The sequence below is a fragment of the Rhinopithecus bieti genome, unplaced genomic scaffold (assembly GCF_001698545.2).
Source record: "Rhinopithecus bieti isolate Rb0 unplaced genomic scaffold, ASM169854v2 scaffold_6380, whole genome shotgun sequence".
Taxonomy (NCBI): Eukaryota; Metazoa; Chordata; class Mammalia; order Primates; family Cercopithecidae; genus Rhinopithecus; species Rhinopithecus bieti.
The window spans coordinates 5,927,263-5,943,981 of record NW_016806642.1 but is presented as its reverse complement, the minus strand read 5'-3'; the positions used below and the strand labels follow the sequence as shown (position 1 = coordinate 5,943,981).

Genomic DNA, 16,719 nt, shown 5'->3' with positions numbered 1-16,719 from the left:
ATAAATAAATAAATAAAATAATAAAAAAATAAAATAAAATAGCAGACGAAAACTTAGAAAATACACAAATATGTGTAAATAAAACAATACACTGCTAAATAACCAATGGGTCAAAGGAGGAATTTTTTTAAAACTTAAAAAACACAGTAAGAACAAAATGAAACAAAACATACAAAAACTTAATGGGATGTAGTGAAAGTGGTACTCAGAGGTAAATTTATAGCTGCAAATAACTATGTTAAAAGAGAGAGCTCTCAAATCAATAACCTAAGCTTCCACTGTAAGACACCAGAAAAAGAAAAGCAAACTAAACCCAAGGCAAGCAGAAGGAAAAAAAAGACAAAGAGAAAACAAATGAAATGGAGAACAAAAAACAATAGAGATCAGTGATTCCAAAAGTCAGTACTTTGAGGAGATCAACAAAATTGGTAAATCTTTAGCTAGACTGATGAAGGAAGGAAGAAAAGGAGGGAAGGAGAGTGGGAGGAAGGAAGGGATGGGGAGTCAAATTATAAAATCAGGAATGAAGAAGGGATGTTATTACTGGTCTTGCCCAAATAAAAGAAATCATAAAGGGATACAATGACCAACTACATGTCAAGAAATTAGATAATCTAGATGAAACAGGCAAATTTCCAGAAACACGTAACATACCGGATTGAATTATGCGGAACTGGAAAATCTGAATAAATCAACAGCATGTAAAGACATAGAGTTAATATTCAAAAAATTTACAACAAAGAGAAGTCCAGGACCAGGTAGTTTCACTGGCAAATTCTACTAGTGTTGTTGTTGTTGTTGTTGCTGTTTTCTTGAGATGGAGTTTCACTCTTGTTGCCCAGGCTGGAGCGCAGTAGCGCAATCTCAGCTCACTGCAACTTCTGTCTCCCAGGTTCAAGCAATTCTCCTGCCTCAGCCTCCCGAGTAGCTGGGATTACAGGCATGTGCCACCACGCTGGGCTAATTTTGTATTTTTTAGTAGAGACGGGGATTTCTCCATGTTGGTCAGGCTGGTCTCAAACTCCTGGCCTCAGGTGATCCGCTGCCTCGGCCTCCTAAAGTGCTAGGATTACAGGTGTGAGCCACTGTGCCCAGCCTTTCTGCTAATGTTTAAAGAAGTGACACCAATTTTTCTCAAACTCTCAAAAAACAGGAGGAAACACTTCCTAATTCTCTGAAGCCAGTATTATCCTGACACCAGAACATTACAGACCTAAATCCCTTATAAATATAGATGTAAAAATCCTGGCAAATTGTAATTTGCAGCAAAAAAGAATTATATGTCATACCCAAGCAGAATTTATCCAAGGAAAGCAAGGTTGGTTCAGCATACAAATATCAATCAATGTAATACATTATACTAAGAGAATAAAAGAAAAAAGCATACACGATCATCTCAATTATGCAGGAAAAGTAACTGACAAAAATCTAACATCCTTTCATGACAAAAACACTCAACAGACTAGGAATAGAACAGAATTTTCTCAATCTGATAAAAGACATGTACGAAAAACTCAGAGCTAACATCATACTTAACAATGAAAAACTGGATTATTTCCCTCTAAGATCAAGTACAAGAAAAGGATGTCTGCTCTTGCCATTTCTACTTAACATTGTTCAGGAGATTTTGGCCAAAGAAATGAGCACAAAAAAGAAATAAAAGGCATAGATTGGAAAAGAAGTAGTAAAACTATCCCTACTTGCAGATGACCTGATCTTATATATAGAATACCCTAAATAGGGTGGGGGACTGTGGCTCACACCTGTAATCCCAGCACTTTGGGAGGCCGAGATGGGCGGATCACCTGAGGTCAGGAGTTCAAGACCAGCTTGACCAACATGGTGAAACTCTATCTTTACTAAAAATACAAAAATTAGTTGGGCATGGTTGCGTGCACCTGTAGTCCCAGGTACTTGGGAGGTTGAGGCAGGAGAACTGCTTGAACCCAGGAGGCGGAGGTTGCAGTGAGCCGGGATTGCACCATTGCACTCCAGCCTGGGCAACAGAGCGAGACTCTGTCTCAAAAAACAGAAAAAGGAAAATCCCCGAATTATTAATGTTAATAAATCGGTTCAGCAAGGCAGCAGGATATATGATCCATATGTAAAAATCAGTTGTATTTCTATACATTAGCAGTGACTACTCTAAAAATGACATTACAAAGCAATTCCATTGATAATAGCTTAAAAGAATAAAATACTTAGGAATAAATTTAATCAAAAAACTATAAGTTACATACTAAAAACTATAAAACATTATTGAAAGACATTAAGCGAGATCTAAATAAATAGAAATATATCTCACGTTCATGGTTTGGATGACTTACTATTATTGTTAAGATTGCAAATTTTGGCCGGGTGCGGTGGCTCAAGCCTGTAGTCCCAGCACTTTGGGAGGCCGAGACGGGCAGATCACGAGGGGTCAGGAGATCGAGACCATCCTGGGCGACACGGTGGAAACCCCGTCTCTACTAAAATACAAAAATTAGCCGGGCGACGTGCGGGGCGCCTTGTAGTCCCAGCTACTCGGGAGCCTGAGGCAGGAGAATGGCGTAACCCGGGAGGCGGAGCTTGCAGTGAGCTGAGAATCTGGCCACTGCACTGTCCAGTACGGGCGACAGAGCGAGACTCCGCCTCAAAAAAAAAAAAAAAAAAAAAAAAAATTGCAAACTTTCCCAACTGCGAATCTGCAATCTGATGTAATCCTATCAAATTCCAATGCCTTTTTTTCTTTCCAGTAAGTGGACTGACTCCAAATTCGATATGGAATTATGAAGGATACAGAATAGCCAAATCAATCTTGAAAAAGAACAACAAAGTTGGAGGACTCATACTTCCTGATTTCAAACTTAAAATTAAAATGGCCGGGCGCGGTGGCTCAAGACTATAATCCCAGCACTTTGGGAGGCCGAGACGGGCGGATCACAAGGTCAGGAGATCAAGACCATCCTGGCTAACATAGTGAAACCCTGTCTCTACTAAAAACTACAAAAAACTAGCCGGGTAGGTGGCAGGCGCCTGTAGTCCCAGCTACTCGGGAGGCTGAGGCAGGAGAATGGCGTGAGCCCGGGAAGCGGAGCTTGCAGTGAGCTGAGATCCGGCCACTGCACTCCAGCCTGGGCGACAGAGCAAGACTCCATCACAAAAAAAAAAAAAAAAAAAAAAAAAAAAAAATTAAAATGTTTTTTGATCTTAGAAACTTACAGGAATGAAGACTGCATGGTAGTGGCATAAACACATATATATAGATAGACAAATGGAATTTATCTGGGCATTCTGAAATACATACATACATTTATGATCACTTGATTTTTAACAAAGATGTCAAGTCTGTTCAATAAACGAAAAAATAGTCGTTTCAGCAAATGGTAGGGACTAGATGCATTTTTTTACATGTGGGTATCTGTTTACAAATGGGTATAACCAGTAACTGGTTATATACATGCAAAAGAATGAATCTAGTCCCTACCCTTGAACCATGTACAAAAATTAACTCAAAATGGAAGACCTAAATGAAAGAGTTAATACTATAAAACTCTTAGAAACGTAGATTAAAAACCCGTGTTTCCATGGATTACACATTTCTCGGATATGACATCAAAAGGACAATCAAAGAAAAAAATAGGTAAATTGAATCTTGAAAATATTATGCTAAATGAAAGCCAGACACAAAATTATATGACTCCATTTATACGAAATGTTCAGAAGAACATCTATAAAGACAGAAAGTACATTAGTGATTTCCAGGGGTGGGGGAGAGGAGGATATTGAGACTAACTGCTAATAGGTATGGGGTTTCTTTTTGGGGTGAAAGAAATGTTCTAGAATTGGAGAGATTAGGTTAGGCAATGGGAATAATCTGACTTAGAAGTGTCTTACTGCCAGGCATGGTGGCTCACACTTGTATTCCCAAGACTTTGGCAGGCCGAGATGGGCGGATTGCTTGAGCTTGGGAGTTTGAGACCAGCCTGAACAACACGGTGAAACTAAAAAAAAAACAAAAACAAAAAATTAGCTGGGCATAGAGGCCCGTGCCTGTGGTTCCAGCTACCCAGAAGGCTGAGGAGAGATGACTGCTTGAGCCCAGAATGTTGAGGCTGCAGTGAGCTGTGATCACACCACTGTACTCCAGCCTGAGCAACAGAGTGAGACCCTGTCTCGGAAAAAAAAAAAAAAGGTGTCTTACTAATAGTAATGGAGTACTTCTGACTGGGTATCTATATATAAATCGGCAAACCTCCCCAACAAAACCTGTACCACTACTCCTCTGGCAGGACGCCTATTGAGCTGGCCTTGGTAAGAAGTATGCTCTTCTCTTCTCAACTATAGCATCTTCTATTCTCTCTCTGAAGTGGCCAGAAAAAGACTGGGTCAAGCTGGCTTGGTATATGGCCAGGTAGTCAGTTGTCCATATAAATTCATCTGGACTGCCACTGGCAACAGTTTGTAATATATAATTCATCTTCATTCCTTAAAATCCATCTAGGAACAACGGTTGGAGTAACAACTCAAGCAGCCCAAATACTGTAGATGATTATAAATTGGAACTTTCTTCAGCTCCTTACAATACCCAACAACTTGTGAGGTTCAGCAAATTGTGGTACTGGCAGTATACATTCTGTATATTAAAGGAAGAACACAGGGTATGGTCCATATCTCTGCTTGCCCCATTAGAGGAGGTGTATTAGTCTGTTTTCATGCTGCTGATAAAGACATACCCGAGACTGGGAAGAAAAAGAGGTTTAATTGCACTTACAGTTCCACATGGCTGGGAAGCCCTCTGAATCATGGCGGGAGGCAAAAGACACTTCTTACATGGCAGTGGCAAGAGAAAATCAGCAAGATGCAAAAGTGGAAACTCCTGATAAAACCATCAGGTCTAGTGAGCCTTACTCACTACCACAAGGACAGCATGGGGGAAACAGCCCCCATGATCCAAATTATCTCCCACCAGGTCCCTCCTACAACACGTGGGAATTACAGGAGTACAATTTAAGATGAGATTTGGGTGAAGACACAGTCAAACCATATCAAGAGACATAAGAAAATGGCATTTGAGCCTTGCCCAAACATCATGAAGCATTAATCTCCATGAAGATCTGTAGCTGCATTAGGACCACTGGGAGTTAGGAGTTCCAAATATCTCTGGATATGGCCACTGCTTAGGACAAACAGGCTCCACTTCAACCAACTGGCATATAAGGGCCATCTCTTTCCCTTAGAAACCAGTCTTCCTCCTTCAGCAACATATTGGTAAGGCAAAATGACCACAAAGTTACTACTAGTTCCACTATAGCTTCACAACAATTAAGTACTCCTAAAATTGTAGGTATATATTTTGAATGTCCAATTTCCTTTTGCATGGGCTAAGGCAGCCTCAATGGGGTCATGGGCCACGTGGGTATATAACTGGGAGCTAAGTTGCTTCAGGGCTAAGTTGTTACTAGAGTAGATGAAGTGTGTGTGTAGCCATGGAGAGAAGCCCAGACTTAACACCAGAACAGAACAAAAGCTGTTAGCTCTAAGATGCAAATATAGAGCTTCAAACATATGATAAGGCAAGAGGAAAAAGCTGGAAATACCAGAAACTGGTCAGGAAATAGAAAGGCCCAAGCTAGTATGCTAAGAACCTCCTTCAGGCAGATGTGGTCATGTGGTACCAAGTTAAATCAATCAGTACTACTAAATCAGTTGGTACAAGCTTAAATCAATTTAAGTTCTGTTGAAAGGTACAGGACTCGGCCAAACATAACAATGTATTTTTCTAATACAGGATATCAGCTGTGGCCCTGGCTACCTTGACACATCTTCATCTGAAGAAAAAATACATAGAAAGCCTGCTATGATGACAATTTACTTCATGAAGAGAACGGGTTCTGAAACGGTCATTCTTTTCCATTTAAACAAAGTTACCATCTCCCAAAGAACAGCTTTGGGGCAGGAAAGAACAGTATTTCATTTCAAGCTGGACTACTCATCTACCAAAATACCATTCTGACCAAAGAAACAGATGCAGAATTATAGTCACAGCTGCATTCTGCACAGAACAAGTTGGATAATGGTATTCTAAATTGCTAATTATACTGTTAATGATTTTTTTAGTGTCATTGCTGTACTTTGCCACCTTTGTTTAAAAATTTTTAAAAAGCATGTAGCAAGTTTTCTAAATGGTAAATTTCTGTTTTGTTAAATACCAGTGAGTCTTCCAAAGAAAAATTCCATATAAAACCCATTTATTGAAATGGCATTCATATGTGAATTTGGAGGAGCCTATTTATTAACTAGCTATTTGTTTTAATCTACTTTCTCACCAATTTACCTGCATTTAAGATTACTGAGGTCATAAGTATCTCAGTATTAGTGTTTCTATCTAGATCCATAGTTAGTATGAAAAAATAATAAACTAACATATGTCATGATATACTGGCACTGGGAATGTGCTACAACTCAATTTACAAAAAGTAATGGCAACAGTACAATTTAATTTTCATTGTGATAACCGTGGTGCAATTTATTACAGTGTTAGTATTATGCTGTTTAATCCATGCCAGCATAGCTGAGGAAGGTAATTACCTTTTTGATATAAAAATGCTAATGTTTTCATTTCATTTTAGCAGATTATAGTATGCAGATTAAAAGTACTGTCATTGTCCTATATTATTTCTTGTACATTTAAGTGGCAGACTATTTTTTTCTACAAATGGTGAATTAATTTCTACTACATTATTTCATTAAGGTTTTTAAATAATTAATTTGCTTCTTAACTAAATACTTCAAGCTGGCCAGAAACTTCCACATATTAGATTTACAAAAACTAAAATATCTTATATGCAGAAAATGGTGTACCAATCACAATTACATCACATCGTGTCTTGATAATTTTAATATTTAACAAGGTAAATCAGTAGTTAAAAATTGAAAACCAATCTTATGCGATGACTAACTTTTAAGCAAATACTTACATTTTCTTCTAACAGATCATCCAATTTCAGTGATCTTTTAACACTACAAACAAAAAATTTAAAGAAATTTTAGATTTTGACATGCTTTATTTAAAGTAGCCCAATAATTAACGGAAAGATATATAAACGAAGATTCTAAGTTAGTTCTGCCAACCCATTTTATATTATTTATTAAAGCAGAATACCATATGAAGAAAGCAATTATTTCTGATGACAGGTTTGATTCTAATTGCATATCTCTAAATGGGATCATAATTAAATATTTAAATGAGTTACTTTTAAAAATATATGCAGTTATATATACAAGGACTACCGCACAATTTAAACATCAGTCATATTATAAAAGGTCTTATAATAGTATGTTTGTCTGCTTTAAAATACCACTATTACAATATCATATATAAAAGCAACATAATTTATACACTTTCAGTGGAGATGTTGAAAGTATAGTACAGAAACAGTGCACTAGGTGTTAAAGGTATGAGCATGGTGAAAAAAGTTTTGCACATTATTCTAGCTTTAAACATGATTCAGTGCAACCAGACTATGACTTAACTGAGGAACAGATGCTCTATGTCTTTATAAGTCCCCAATCCATAAGAAACTATTTTTTGTTTCCTTCACTAAACTGATTCAGGAATATGCCAGGCTCTCTGTGTGCAAAATCTGTTCTGCTAAACTGGATGCCCAGCTGTTGGTGACAATGCTTAGAAAGGGAAGCGGAATATTTATAATACTTTATTTCATACAGCTGTCTTCTAAAGAGCAGTCATCAACATTTTATTGAATGCAGACTAAATGTTCAAAGGAGAAAAAGGTCAATATAAATTAAAACTAGTTTTCTCAGTGACAAATGCAGTGTTAAAAGTATTTTCTTGATTCTTGAGAAATAGAATTAAAATATTAAAGAATTAAGAGCATAAAGCAAAAGATTGTACTATATTGTATTACAGAAATCCCCAAAAGTTTGTATTGATCTTAGAAAATGACTATTCATACATAACTATTGATTTACAAAGGACAGGAATAAGAAAAAATAGAAGGGATGGTCAATCTAAGAAAATCATTGAACAGTAAATATTAAGTACAAAAACTTAATCTATCTAAAAGGAGATTATTTTGCTACTATATCCCCATTAGCCTATCACAACATTATTTCTTGAGATTAAACTGGTTTAAAGAATTATTTATGCTTTTAGAAATCCACTTAATATCAATTTAATCTGCTTTCCCAATGAGTCAAGAAGAAAACAGAGGTACAAACAAATTAAAATGCAGATAATTTTTTAAAATTTATATTTAGCTTTGGAATACGTATTGCCGTATTTGGGTATGTAAGATGTTCTGGTATTTATAACACTTCAAAAATAGAAATTAGGCCAGGCGTGGTGGCTCACGCCTGTAATCCCAGCACTTTGGAAGGCTGAGGTGGGTGGGTCACCTGACGTCAGGAGTTCGAGACCAGCCTAACATGGTGAAACACTGTCTGTACTAAAAATACAAAATAATTAGCCTGGTGTGGTGGTGCACGCCTGTAATCCCAGCTACTCCCAAGGCTGAGGCAGGAGAATCGCTTGAACCAGAGAGGCAGAGGTTGCAGTGAACCAAAATCGTGTCATTGCATTCCAGACTGGGCAACAGGAGCAAAACTGTCTCAAAAAAAAAAAAAAAAAAAAAAAATTAAAAAACTAAAGTTAAACAGTACAGCATTTCTTATCCTTCGTTTCTAAACGCTATTAAGATGCAATACTGTATTTTAGAAGGAGACAAATTCCATCCTGCTATTAACTGTTCAAAATATTGCTTTATTATCAATGGTAATTCTTAGAGAAAGTAACTATATGTTTGCTTTTAAAAAGTTTACAGATTAGGCCCCAGGCTGATCTAAGAAGCCCAAGGAAATAAGTAAAAAATAGAAAACAAGAGAGTAAGCTGAGTTAAAACAGGCTGTCATCTCCCACTTTATGTTTGGTGACAATCTAAAAGTATTATTTATTGAGGGTAGTGTAGTATTAAGAAAATTCAGACATCTAATAACCAAAAGTTACAATACTTAAAAGAATCCTTAAAAGATATAATAGACAAGACTAGAAGAAATCTAAGAAATCACTTAGTTCAGCCAATAGGGAAAACAGTTTGTGCAACTTGCCTACTGTCACACATCTTGAGGGAGAGAAACTCAGATCTCAGGTCCTGTGCATAATAAATCTTTATTGAGCTGAGGGGAAGGGAATTAAAGAAGGGGAAAGAAGAGCAAACCCACTACAGAGTTTATGACCATCTATTCTTAACATTTATTTACAACTGGGCCCAACCACTCTTTTACAACTAACAGAAGCATAAGAATATACTAAATTGATTAGTTTACTGTTAGTAGGAATAGAGGAGACGGATGAAACACATGAAGGAAAAATAGGTAAAATTTGATTAGATATATGGGATATTTTCCTAAAATATTTACTTTTTTGTTACCAGTATTAGCTAACAAAAGTGGTATCTTTCTGGTAGTTCTGTAAAGTTGTAAAGCAGCTCCTGTGGCTACTGTCTGGGTTTAAAAAAGTGGGCACACAAAATTGGACAAGGACTTGAATATACATTTCTCCAAAGAGATATACTAATGACCAATAAGCACATGAAAAGATGCTCAACATCTCTAATCATTAGGGAAATGCAAATCAGAACCACAATGAAATATTACTTCACAACCTATTAGGATGGCTACTATTAAAAAAAAAAAGTGTTGGTGAGGATGTAGAGAAACCAGAATCCCTGTGCACTGCTGGTGGGAATGTAAAATGGTTCAGCAGCTATGGAAAACAGTATGGCAGTTCCTCAAATTAAAAATAGAATTACCATATGATTCCATGATTCCACTTCCAAAAATAATCGAAAGCTGCGACACAAACAGATATTTGTACACCAGGCAGCATTGCTCACAATAGCCAAAAGGTAGAAAAGCAACCCAAATATCTACTGACAGATGAATGGATACGCAAAATGTGATATACACATAAAACAAAACCTTATTCAGCTTTAAAAACAAGAAATGAAATTTGACACGTGCTACAACATGGATGAACCTTGAAGACATTATGCTAAGTAAAATAAGCCAGTCACAAAAGGACAAATACTGTATGATTCCAAACATAGGAGAGTAGTCAAATTCATGAAGACAAAAAATAGAATGGTGGTTGCAGGGGCTAGAAGGAGTGAGGAATGAGAAATTACTGTTTAATGGATACAGAGTTTCAGTTTTACAAGATGAAAAAAATTCTAGAGATTAATGGTGGTGATGGTTGCACAACAAGGTAAACATTCTTAATGTCACTGAATTGGACACCTAAAAAATGGTTGAAATAGTAAATTTTGTTATGTATAATTTAGCACAATTTAAAAATAGATAATTTTTTTAAAGGATATCTATCGTGTCCTAATTACCTCCCTCTTACAGGTAACATCTCTGTGGGTGACTTCTAACTTCCAACTTACCCAAATTTCCACCTATGCTCATAATTTACAAGTTATATTCTATTTCTAGGTATACTAGGTTTAGATTCACTGGGATCAAAATTCTGGTTGCTACCAGAATTACTGCTGTTGAGAATTTTAAAAAATACAGAACATTTGACATGCAATTTTACATATAGAGAGAGTAACTATGTTTGTATAATTATATTATTCTCTAAGACTGTCCTCCTGTTTTTTATTTAGCTTAACACATGGTAGTATCCTGAATAGGATTATCTGGTTCATCAGAACAGAACAAGTAGATGAGTTTTATTATACAATGTTATTGACTAACATAAGTTACAATATTAAAGACATTATTCTAGGAAAAAAAACCCTATCATTTGATTCCTAATAAAAAACCAGGAATGACCCTCAGAAGATCACAAAATTGTATGATTTGAGGTTCTCTTATAGAACTTTAAAAACATTAGTTTAAATACAATTTTGAATAGCAGGACTGAGGGGAGGAATGGGGGGGTACAGAATAAGCTTAGTAAAGCAGTTAAGACTCAGGGAGCCTTCATACTATGCCAAATTCTTCCCTAAGGTTGGGCAAATCACATAATCTCACTAAGCTTCATAAAGTTGACAATAACACTGGCCTGTAAAGTAGTAAGAAATTTCTGAGTGGAAGATAAAAATATCACTGAGTATTTCAGTGCTTCCATTTACTCCACACTATAATAGAGATGATAATATTGCCAGCTACAACTTCACAGGAGTGGTTAGAGGATTACTGAGTATGCTTGTGAGATTCTTAGAAATCCTTTGATGAAAGGCAATGGCCAAATTCACATCCCGTGTGACTCCTTAAATGTAAACTGAGATATGTGAAATGATTTATTTTCCATTCTATGTATGGGAATGAGCAAAGAAGGGAGAAGAATCTATTATCCTTTCTGCATTCTCCTTTTCATTCAAGCCTATGCTTTTTGTGTTCAAATTAATAACAGTAATAGCCACTAATACTGTTATTAATCATTCATTTAGATGCTTTCATATTGACCATACTGTTATTAAGCACTGTCACATACATACATATAAAGGAAGGACATAAGTATGTCCTTTGAGAGAGTCTCTATTGAAAGCACTCAGGTCTACCAGAATTAAAAATGGTAGATGGGTGATAGACATTTTTCTGCACAAATTTTATTTCACAACATAAACATAATAACAAAAAACTAACAATGATACCTACCACACCTTTGAGACTCCAACAGAATCATCTCTAAGAAGTTTCTACTGACACTTTTTGTCCTGTTTGCACTAGGGAAGCTTCAACTCTACTTAACAGCACTTGTGCATGACCCTCTCACCAAACTTACGTTGAAACTATTCATGTTTGTTTTTCTTCCCTAGACTAAGATATTTATATCATTAGCACCGTGTCTACTAACCGGTAGGTTACAAGTTCTAAAAATGCTTGAACTAGCTCTTCCATTAAAGTTAAAACTCCTAGATAGCACAGTATCTATTAATATCTGAATCCCCAAAGCCTGATACAATGATTGGCATACAAGTGTTATATAAATTAATGATTTGTTTAATTAATTGCATTTATTTTTTAGTTCGAAACACCAATCTCAAATTCAAGAATATATTTAGTTTCTTCAATTTTCTATAGTGCTCCAATTTTGTGGACTTAAATAATTTTGGTTTAAAATTCCTAGATAAGACTTTTTTTTTTTTTTTAAAGCTATTCCCATCAACCATATTTAAGTTTAAATACAGAGCCTGGTGCAGTGGGTTTCACCTATAATCCCAACACTTTGGGAGCCTGAGGTGGGTGGATCCCTTGAGACCAGGAGTTCGAGACTAGCCTGGGCAACATAGGGAGATCCCAACTCCACAAAAAAATACAAAAAAATTAGGCAAGTGTGGTGGTGCGTGCCTGTGGTCCCATGACTTGGGAGGATGAGGAGCGAGGATCACTTGAGTCCAGAAGGTCAAGGCTGCAATGAACCATGATAAGGCCATTGTACTCCCAGCCTGGGCTACAGAGCAAAACCCTGTTTAAGAAAAAAAAAAAAAGAAAAAAAAAGTTCCCAAACAATATCATCTGAACACAGTCTTATCTCTAAGGTAGTCCTTTATGTTGATTTGTATCTTACCAGTTCTGACAAAAAAAACAAAACAAAAAAACTAAGCCGTGTTTCTTCAACTATTGCCTCTCCTTCATTCTGCCTTTCTGAGACTCTATCAAGAAATAATTTTAGACTTTCTTATTCTTTCACATCTCTAAACTCCTCTTTCATTTCATTGTTCTCTAAGCTGCCTTTGGGCAATTTCTTCAGATTTATCTTCAAATTCTCTAATTCCTTACTCAGCTGTGCCTAATCTACTGTGTAAACCATTAATTTTTTAAAACAATTCATAATACGTTTTGGAGTAACTTTTAATTTTTCTACAATTATAAACTTTAAAAAAGTTCCAAGAATAAAATTCTTGTTATCATTTACCCAGATTTACCACTTGCTTACATTTTGTCTCATGTGCTTTATCATTCTGTCTATACACATATATATGTTTATTATATATGCTTATGTTTCTAAACCATTGAGAACTTGGAAACACAGTACACTCTTACTCATAAATATCTCCATATGTTTTGCTAAGAACAATTTCATTGATACAATAATCAAAATGAAAAAATTATCAATACATTATTATAATAAGCAGTCTGTAGTCAAATTTTATCACTTGTTCTAATAATGTCCTTTATAGCAAATTTCCACCCAAGTCTAGGATCCAGTCCTGGATCACTCATTGCATTTGGCTGTCTCCCTCTAGAACAGTTTCTCAACCTTTTGTTTTCCTTAACCCGGACATTTTTCAAGACTGCAGACCATTTTTATTTTTATAGACTATCCCTCAATTTGGGCCTATCTGATATTTCCCCATGATTAGGTTATGCATATATGGCATAAATATCACAGAAGTGATGTTGCATCCGTGTGAGAGGATAACTGGAGGCACTTGATCTTGATGTATTGTAATATCAGTGATATAAGTTTTGACCATTAAGATATTATCTTCCAGTTTTCTCCAATGTAGTAAATAAGAAATCTTATAAAGAGCCACTATGATTGTTCCTTTTATATTTATTAGTTATCATTATATTTCAAGAAAAGACTTTCTGTTCTCCTTCCTTTATTCATTTATATCACTACAATGTTACAGATTTTTATGTTAGCCAATGGATTTTAAGCCATTCCTATCATTATTTATTTTGATGTTTAACTGTCCCAAATTTGGCAATGGGACCATTCTCCCCCTTCACCCCAGCTCCTGTTTAACCTATGTACCCATAACGCTTTGAGCACTTCCTAACTTTCCAGCACACGCAAAAAAATTTTCTCTGCATCAGCTTTGAAATCAGCTTTTTCTCCAATGAGACCTAGCTCTTTTTAGTGGACAATGGTATTTAGACACCAAAATCTGGGCACTAAATATGTTCACTGTTACTTATGTCATTGCTTATAGTCTCTCTCAGAGGACAGAGCTGGAACACACATCACACACAGAAAAACATTTCTATCTACCTCTATCTTTAATGTGTATATTTTTTAAAACTATGATTTCATATTGACATCTCCAGTGCCAAGTCACCAAATTTGAAATTCCTCCATCCAAAGGTGAGAAACTGGCTCCCATCACCCACAATACACTTACGCATTTGACCAAGCCTAGAACACATAAAAACTAGTTTCAGAAGTGCTAACATATACTACTATGGAAAGCAAATCTCTTACTCAAGTTCAATATTTGCCTAATATTTTTAATGTAAAATTTACATATAGCAAGCAGCACAAATATTAAGTGTATAGATGCGAGTTTTAACAAATGTGTACTATATCCCTGAAACTCACATCCGTATCAAGATATGGAATATTTGAATCATATGAGGAGGGTACCTCAGGCTCCCTCCAAGTCCATCACCTATACCATACACAACTACTTTTCTAATTTCTTCCAACATAAATTACTTTTGCCTATTCTAGAATTTCATATAAATAGAACCATACAGTATGTACTTGCGTCTATTTTCTCTGCTCGGCATAACTGTGAGATTCACCCAGGTTGTTGCACATCAGTAGATCATTTGTTTTTAATTAATATTGTATCTTAATAAACCATTTATTTGTTTTCCTGTTGATGGACACTTGGTTTTAGTTTTTAGCCATTATGAGTAAAGCTTCCAAGAACACCTTTTATAAGGTTTTTTGTGTTGTTTCCCTTAGCTATATTGCATTCAGTTTTCTTGGATAAATAAATACCTAGAAGTAAAAGTGCTAGATCATTGGGTAGGTGAATATTTATTTAATTTCATAAGAAACTGCCAAAATGTCTAACATGTTATGGTTCATTTGTATATCTTCTTTTATTAACTATTGGTTCAAATCTTTGGGCCATTATTTAAATAACATTTTTGTCTTTCTACTGTTGATTAGTAAGAGTTCTTTATTTTCCTAAATATAAATCCTTTGTCTGATATATATCTGTTAAATACTTTTTCCCAGTTGTTTGAAAATTTACTTTTTTTGGCTGGGTGCAGTGGCTCATGCCTGTAATCTCATCACTTTGGGAGGCCAATGTGGGCAGATCACAAGGTCAAGAGATTGAGACCATCCTGGTCAACATCGTGAAACCCTGTCCCTGCTAAAAATACAAAAATTAGCTGGGTGTGGTGGTGCACACCTGCAGTCCCAGCTACGTGGGAGGCTGAGACAGGAGAATCACTTGAACCCAGGAGGCAGAGGTTGCAGTGAGCCAAGATCGTGCCACTGCACTCCCGCCTGGCGACAGAGCGAGACTCCATCTCAAAAAAAAAGAAGAAAAACAGAAAACTTACTTTTTTAAATGTTATCTCTTGATGAGCAAAAGTTTAAAACGTAGGTGAAGTGTAATTTATCATTTTTTTCTTTTATAATTATTGCTTTCTGAGTCTTGCCTGAAATTTTACCTACTTCAGATTGTAACAATATTCTCGAATATTTTCCTCCAGAAACTTTACTTTTTACATTTAGGACTAAAATGTATCTCAAATTAATTTTTGTATGTAGTATAAGGTGAAGGTCAAGGTGTTTTGTTTTTTTCCACACTGGGTATGCCAGCACCACTTGGGAAGAAAATCTTCTCTTATCCCCACTGAACTGCTTTGGTACCTTTGTGGGTCTATTTCTGGACTTTCTATTCTATTCTATTTATCTATTTCTCTATATGCCTAAACTACACTGATTTCATTACCAACACTTTATGCTATGTCTAGTTAGTTTACATACTCCAACTTCATTCTTTTTTTTCAAAATTGTTTTGGCTACTGCAAGTCACTTGCCTTTCCATACAAATTTTGAAATCAGTTTTCAATTTCTATAAAATGTTTGCTTGAAGAACTAAAAATAGAACTACCATTCAACGCCAGGCACAGTGGCTCACGCCTGTAATCCCAGCACTTTGGGTGGCCGAGGTGGGCAGATCACGAGGTCAGGAGTTCAAGACCAGCCTGATCAACATGGTGAAACCCTGTTTCTACTAAAAAGACAAAAATTAGCCAGGCATGGTGGCGCATGCTTGTAGTCCCAGCTACTCAGAAGGCTGAGACAGGAGAATCACTTGAACCCGGGAGGCGGAGGTTGCAGTGAGCCAAGATTGCACCACGGCACTCCAGCCTGGGTGACAGAGCAAAACTCCGTCTCAAAAAAAAAAAGAACTACCCAGCAACCCCACTACTGGTATCTATCAAAGGAAAAGAAATCATTGTATCAAAAAGACAAATGTACTTGTACATTTATTGCAGCACTATTCACAAGAGCAAAGCCATGGAATCATCCTGTGTCCATCAATGGATGACTGGATAAAGAAATGTGGAATATATACACCACGGAACACTATGAATCCATAAAAAAGAATGATATCGTGTTGTTCTGTAGCAACATGAATAGAGCTGGAAAGCACTATCTTAAGTGGAATAACTCAGAAACAGAAAATTAGGCCAGGCATGGTGGCTCATAGCTGCAATCCCAACACTTTAGGAGGCCGAGCTGAGCAGATTACTTGAGTCCAGAAGTGAGCCTGGGAGGCGGAGGTTGCGGTGACCTGAGATTGCACTACTGCACTCCAGCCTGGGTGACGGAGCAAGACCATGTCTCAGAAAAAAAAAAAAAAAGAGGAGGGGAGCGAGGGGGCTGTTGCCCCCCGCGACCCCCTTTTTTTCAAACTTTTTTAAAGAGAGCAGTTGATCTCCCAA

General features: G+C 36.4%; 1 protein-coding gene across 1 annotated transcript in view; it reads right to left on the bottom strand.

The window, feature by feature from the left end:
* ITGB3BP (integrin subunit beta 3 binding protein) overlaps window positions 1-16,719 on the bottom strand; it is an 84,601-nt gene that overhangs the window by 60,791 nt on the left and 7,091 nt on the right. Inside the window, 1 exon segment of the mRNA XM_017877214.1 lies at window positions 6,963-7,005. Coding sequence (XP_017732703.1) covers window positions 6,963-7,005 — 43 coding nt within the window.